At 39.9% G+C, this 6,691-nt stretch overlaps 1 protein-coding gene and 1 long non-coding RNA gene across 2 annotated transcripts in view; both read right to left on the bottom strand.

Moving 5' to 3' along the window:
* Positions 1–6: 6 nt before the first annotated feature.
* LOC102196611 (granulins-like) lies at positions 7–2,140 on the bottom strand. Its single transcript, XM_005728718.1, has 5 exons — positions 2,005–2,140; positions 1,590–1,739; positions 1,237–1,458; positions 193–330; positions 7–97 (listed from the first exon to the last, which is right to left on the bottom strand). The coding sequence occupies exons 2-5, from the start codon at positions 1,737–1,739 to the stop codon at positions 8–10; spliced, it is 600 nt and encodes a 199-aa protein (XP_005728775.1). The 5' UTR covers positions 2,005–2,140; the 3' UTR covers position 7.
* A 1,590-nt stretch (positions 2,141–3,730) lies between these two features.
* LOC106456155 (uncharacterized) overlaps positions 3,731–6,691 on the bottom strand; it is a 4,275-nt gene continuing 1,314 nt past the window's right edge. Inside the window, exons 2-6 of the long non-coding RNA XR_001290319.1 lie at positions 6,449–6,547; positions 6,306–6,344; positions 6,088–6,180; positions 4,585–4,635; positions 3,731–4,452 (exon numbers count right to left, since the gene is read on the bottom strand). This is a non-coding gene — a long non-coding RNA (uncharacterized LOC106456155). The remainder of the gene's footprint in view (positions 4,453–4,584; positions 4,636–6,087; positions 6,181–6,305; positions 6,345–6,448; positions 6,548–6,691) is intronic.

Consider the following 6,691-nt stretch of genomic DNA (forward strand, 5'->3'; position numbering starts at 1 on the left):
AGAAATCTCAAGAGTAAGAATTTCTGCATTTCAAGGAGGAGGCCTCGCAGGTGTATCCATACTCACAGCAGTGCAGACCATCTGCACAACACTGGCCCTGAAATCAGTCAAAAGTGTTTGTGTTAGAACAAAACACCAACCTTATTCCAGCAAGAGGTGATGGCATTTCTGGGATTTATGCACAATCCTTACCAGTGGGTAGGGACAGCAGTTCCACTGGCCTGAGGATGCCTGGCAGCAAGACATCCCCCCCTGGCAGTAATGTAGGGAATCACAACGAATGACTTGAGCCTCAGGGGAGCCGACGTGTGTTAGAGCTGGTTCTGGTATCTGCAAAACGGGAAGGACAAGCTAACTATTAGCCTGTTCCTCTTATCCAAAAACGAGTCCATTCATCAATTCTCTTAAATGGGGGATAAAGTCTATCTGAGCTGTCACTCAAAGTACACTTTGTATGTAGGGATGGGAATTGATACAAATTTATTATACATCGTAGCATATCAAAGACATTACATTTGCAAAAACTGACTGCATGCTGTGGGTCAAATGTTTGCAGGTGCTTGCAAAGTTGCTTCAGCAGCACGATGCAGTTGTTTCTGTCCTGTATGCACTTTGCACCTTACCATTGCAATCTTGTCCTTTTAAGCAATAAAAATCAAAGTAATATCCACGTCCAAGACTGTGCCACTGTTTTCCTCCTCTGACAAGAGGAACCGATAAAAAGAGTGTGCAAGCAGACTAACAACTCCAAGGAACTGAACTTTTTCTATGTGTGTATGTGAGCGTGTGTGTGATTTTATCTAAAAGTCCTTAAAAAAACTGGTTTCTTTTTGTATTTAATTAATCAAGTTAAACCAGGATTTTTTTTTACTTTACTTGGCCATCTAAGGAGCAGCAGTATTTCTGAAACCCACGAGGAAAACTACACAGAGCTAAAGGATGCAAAGTTGCAAAAATCAGCAGCTGTCCAGGTATGCGCTCATCGTGGTGAGAAACAGCTGATGCACGTGCACTTCTTTTCTTGTCACATATAAAATGATTACAGCAGTCTTGCAATATAAGTGAGCAAACCCACAGCTGTCATCACATTCATGTGACTGGTGAACTCATGTGATCCTGCGTTATTGCTTTATTTATTAACTCCTTGATTCTTTGTGTAACATCGCTTCTTTTCAACAAAGTGAGGAGTTAAAGCGACAGGCAGCTTTTAAATGTTGTAAGCGCGGTGTGTCCTACCTCGTTCATGCTCTCTTTGTCCTCTGACATAGGGATGACAAAGGCAGGTACTGAAGGCAGCGCTGGCTTATAGAGGAAAGGGTATGTGAGTTTCTGTGCAGCGTCCTTCTTCACCATGGGAATGCTCAGCCACGGCTGGTCCAGTTTCTCACACAGCTGTGTCACCAGGTTACAGCGATACCCTGACGGACAGCAGTGGGCCATGTCTGCGCAGCACACTGCCTGCAGAGTGAATAAGACTTATTTCCAATCTGACTTCCAAAACCAACAACAAGCAAAACAATAAATAAAAAAACAAAACAAAGCAACAACACTAATGGAAAGTTATATTTGTGTGAATATAGCTGACTTACTTTTGGATACTGACAGCAGCCATATCCATACTCAGTCTTGCAGCAGGTAGAGATGTCTGAGCAAGTACTCCCATCAGGACACGTGATAGAGCAAGAAGCAAATCCCCACACAAACACCCCGACTGACAACCACAGAGTGAGCCTGGACATCTGGAGGGAAGAGCATCACAGTGACTTTTTCCTTTTCCCTTTAATTCTTTTCAACTGACATCAAGGTGATATTAAAAAGTAGATAAAGTGCATATTTCTTCGCAGCTTACAAGTCAGACTTTTTGATCATATGTACTCCTGTACCTACAGTTTCACGTTCGCTTCTTTGAAAACTTCTTGCTCTCAAATTAAACTTACAAAAGAGGATATTAAACCAATAAATTGCCCATAAAAGATTTTAAAATCAAATCTTTGAGTCACAAACCTTCAGATAGGGAAGAGATTCAACAGTTTCCTGTCGTATATTTCGCACTTCCACTTCGCACTGAAACTTGCATGGCTTTTTATAGTGCAGGTAAGACCCGCCCACTGAGGAGCAGCTGAGAGCTTGACTTCACATCACAGCACTTCTGTCCTGTGACAGTCATATAGCAGTTTTTAAGGTTTCTGGAACTACTGTAGCTCACGCCCACAGATAAAGCTTCTATGTTTAAAGGGAAGTGCATTGTTTACTGGGAAACTTAAAGATTAAACAAGGCTTTATGAACATACATTAACCTTTCATACCTCGCACTGTTTTGATCACAAGACCTGCCTGTGAAGTCTCACTGAGACACAGTGCTGTCACTGTGATGAGTGGGTAAATGTTCTCAAACTTTTATTTGGCCTTTACGCTCACAGTTGGTGAAAGCTTTATTTTTTTTATTATTATTGAAATCACCTAAACTACGAAATGCCAGCACATCTTTGCTCAAAGGAAACCAATACCCCCACCCACCCCCCCACACACACACACACACATTAATTCTCAGTTCCTACTTTTATACGTTAGGGAAATTACTGCATGCCAATCCATGACAAAACGTGTTCTACTCTGCATTTTTCTATCCAGGTATGCTTTTACTGCACTGGCAGCGCATTTGGGATCATTGTCATGATAAAAAATGAAGCTGTTGCCAACCAGATGATTTCCAGATGGTATTTGCATGGTGGTCCAAACTCTGAAAGAACTTTGTTTTCATGCCATCAATTTTGACAATATATCTCAGCCACTTGCTAAAATGGCCCCAACCGTGACAGAGCCTCCAGCGATCACTCTCCTGTATTTATAGATGGCAATTTGAAGCTAAATTTTCAAAGTTCATAAGACCTGTTGCCACTGATTTTCTGTCCTGTTCTTGTGTAACTTGACATTCCCCAGCCTTTTCTCCTCGTTTCCTTTACTTAGGAATGGCCTTTTAACAGCCACCGTCCCTCTGAGACCATTTCTGATGATCTACCTGCTGTTCACTGAAGCTGAAGGGCCCGATGCACCTCCTAGGTCTTTTTTCCCCCCTTTCTTAAGGATATGACTTTCAGATGGTGTTCATCTCCTGTGGAACCACTTTGTTGGTATAAAAAAAAGAATTTTATTTCTGTCAGTGTTATCTTTGCCATTTTTCATAGACTGAAGCCTAGATACAATTTAAAACTGGTTCTTTGCCAAGTTGTGTGTAGACACAAACAGGTTCATCCCTCAGGTTGTAAGGTGCTGTTTTTATGCTTGAATCATTCACAGGTCAGAGTTAAGTGGCTTAACAAACAAAAAAAATCCTCTAAAAATGTCAGGTAGAAGCACTGGGCTGAAAGTGAGTGAAAGCCTTTCAGAAAGCCTGCAGAACTGTTGCTTGAGACCACTTGAAAAAATACGAGTCTGGCTCCTTAGAGACAAAATATGGAAAAATGAAGCTCATAACACTTTCCCCAATGGTGTCACACTTTCGGCTCCTGTGGTTTCATCGGTGAGGCGTCTCATTCATTTCGAGGTATGACAGATTCAAACACAAAGTCAGACTCATGGTTCAGTAACAGGCATTTAAAGTCTTAGTGAGGCTTACATATGTGTGTTTCTTTTTCCGGTTTCAGAAACAGAATGGAGAACTGGGTCCAGCAACCTGGAGACCTGCAAACAACACTTTCTGGCCTCAGTGTTGTAACTACATAACAGCAGCAAAGGTTAAAACAATACTTTATTATTGAACTCCATTGTTTGTACAACTACACTGCAGTGTAACAACTCATCTAACAAAAACAATTATCCCTTGTATTACTGTATGACTGTGCAGCTCATTTCTTACAACAATGGCCAACTTCAATATGAAGCCGGCGAGACATCTGGTCATCACGTCTACATGCATCACGCAGGCACTAGCATCAACAGCCTCGTGTAGCAATGAAAGATGTCAGGTATGAAGCACAGAGGCTAACTCCTAGAGGGCTAGCGTTCTGAAGGCGGTGGGGAGTGCCAGGCACACTCAAGTCTCCAGAAAGAGATGGGGGGGGGGGGGGGGGGGGGGGGGGGGGAGTTCAGTCCTGTCTTTGAGTGAACTTCAGACCAATAATGCAGAAAAATCATGGTGGTAAAACAAAACAAAAAAGATATGCACTATTTGTTTCCACTTAGAGGGACCAGCACTTTCTTCCCAATTTTCACTTCACACATAGAAGCCGAGCATTTAGGCCTGCTGCTTCCCCTGTATAGGTGGAAATCCCCAAAAATTGGATGCGAGTAGTTTTTGGTAGTCAAAGGCAAAGATGACTCTACTTTTGAGCTGTCAGAAAAATGGAAGACATGTTTTCAGTCGAGGTCCGAGTCCGACTGAGACGCCGTCTTCTTTTTCTTTTTTCTGCCATGTTTTTTGTGCTTCCTTTTCCTCTTCTTCTTGGATTTATCCTGGAAAAAAAAAAACTCCTGCATTTTAGCGACTGATTCGTCTTTTGAACGATGTACAAAGATCTACTGCTCCGCCCACAAAATCTTGTTTGCGGACTGTCTTGAAATAGGAAATGAAGTAAAATGTCTCACTGTGAATTTCTCCTTTTCCTCGCTGCTTCTCTTTTTTTTCTTGGCTTCAACCTGCAGGAGTAGAAAGTTGAAAGGTGACGAAGAATTTAAAAAAAGAAAGGAAAAACAATTCCCCTAATATTTCACAATAGTGGAAGTTTTGCAACAGCTGTAACAGCTGTGTGGTCAATCCAGGATTAAAGATGTTGTCAAACATAAGTCTTCATGACTCCTTTATCTCTCTTCTGAATTATTAAATACAATACATGCAGTACAGATCACTGGTTAGTTAAAGATGGGCGTGTGACCCAGTTTGAGATTATGATTTATTTATTTATTTTATTTATTTATTGCATCTTGTGTTTTGTAATTTGAATATATTTATTTACTTATTTAAATTCTTAAGGCTGTTTTACTCCTATATTCAGCAGTTGCTATTTTTAAAAGTGCTTTATAAATGAAGCTGGCTTGGCTAAGAACACCATTTAATCGGATAAAGAAACTTGACACAAAGATTGACTTCCCCCTACAGTAAAGAGAAACGAGAGCTTGAACATCTGGTTGCAAAAACATTTTAGGAAAAATGAAACTGATTTGACTTTTGTTCTGTATCACTACTGTATCCAAGTACGAGGTTTAAAGAGGGACACCAGCGAACGGCCTCAATCTGACAAGGCTGAAATGTAAAAGGCTCCATTGAATAACATGAAAAATGGTTCAGTTTGACTGCTTGAATGATTAAAGTAACTAAGGCTTTGTCCAGATAACTATCAGAATGAAAAGGTAACAATTCAAGACATAAATCAAAGTGGTTCGTATTTCCATCCGATGTCTACATGTGCATCTCAGGGTGAATGCTTAAATAAGAAAATAACATCTAAATAAATAGTGCTCAAAAAGTCAGCAGACAGAAACAAACATGTGATTTATTCAAGTATTTTGGTTGGAGGCTTCTTTTATGTGCAAAACAGGAGGATCACTAATGAGTAACCGACCCCTTTGTGATTACAACAGAAGCCCTCTGAAAAACTCAGGTGACATCTGGACCAGAGCCACTACAGGTTTGTATTTGCCAATTAGCTTCTTATTTTTATAAGATTATTTCTGTTAGTTTCAATTTTCCCCCCAAGACATCTAGTTTTCTGATTTTATTTTACCAAAACATTTTTTCTGATCTAATTTTAAGTTCAGTTTTAGTCAGCTATAAAAAGCCTTGGTCTGCACAAACAATCCGTTCGTGTGCAAACAGCAGTGAAGACGGACTGCCATAAATATCTGACCTGAGAATAAGATCGACTCAGCTCTGACCAAAAAAAATAAAAAATTATCAGGGGAGCAATTACAGTGAGGAGCTATTACATTTAAAAGCCGAGAGGACCAAATAAGCAAAAGAGGAACAAAGGATGAACAGAGAGTAACGCTCAACTACTTCAAGTCTATTTGTTAAGTGAGGCGATGGATACATTAGCAATAAAAAAAATAATGACTGCAGAAATGTGTGATAGAGACAGAAATAATACTTACTGCTTCATCATCATCAGAGTCAGCAGACGACTCTGATGATGAGCCTTTATAACTTCTCTCAGCCTTCCTCTTTCCTCTACGGCTCTTTTCATCCTGATGGACACAAGATTTATTTATTTAAGTTGTTTCAGGAGGAAAAAAGCCAGAGGAATGTATTTTAAATCAAGTGTCGCCATCAAAATGACAGATAAGTGAATAACGGAATAAAAGTAAATTACCTTATCTCTGTCACCTTCTTCCTTTATTCTTTTCCTTTTCTTCTTGGAAAAAGAAAAAAAGGACAAAAAATTACCACCACAGTCCATTTCTATAAAACTGCAATGAATCGACTACAACTACATGCAGCATTAGAAAGAAAAACCTTGCTTTCAGCATCCGACTCATCCTCTGAGCTGTCCGATGCTCTTCTGGATGACGACTTCTTTCTCTTCCGCTTCTTCTTTACAGTCTTCTTTTCATCCTGCACGTGCAAACAAAAACTGCAATCAGGGTTTTACTGTATGTGAAGTAAAGCAGGAATCCTTCTAAGATCCATTAAAGTCTTTATAAATCTGATCTCTCTATAATGTACAGTTTTTTTCTTGTTTTTTTTTTTTTTTTTTTT

The sequence above is a fragment of the Pundamilia nyererei genome, unplaced genomic scaffold (genome assembly GCF_000239375.1).
Source record: "Pundamilia nyererei isolate P.nyererei 1_Seehausen unplaced genomic scaffold, PunNye1.0 scaffold00030, whole genome shotgun sequence".
NCBI classification, from domain to species: Eukaryota; Metazoa; Chordata; class Actinopteri; order Cichliformes; family Cichlidae; genus Pundamilia; species Pundamilia nyererei.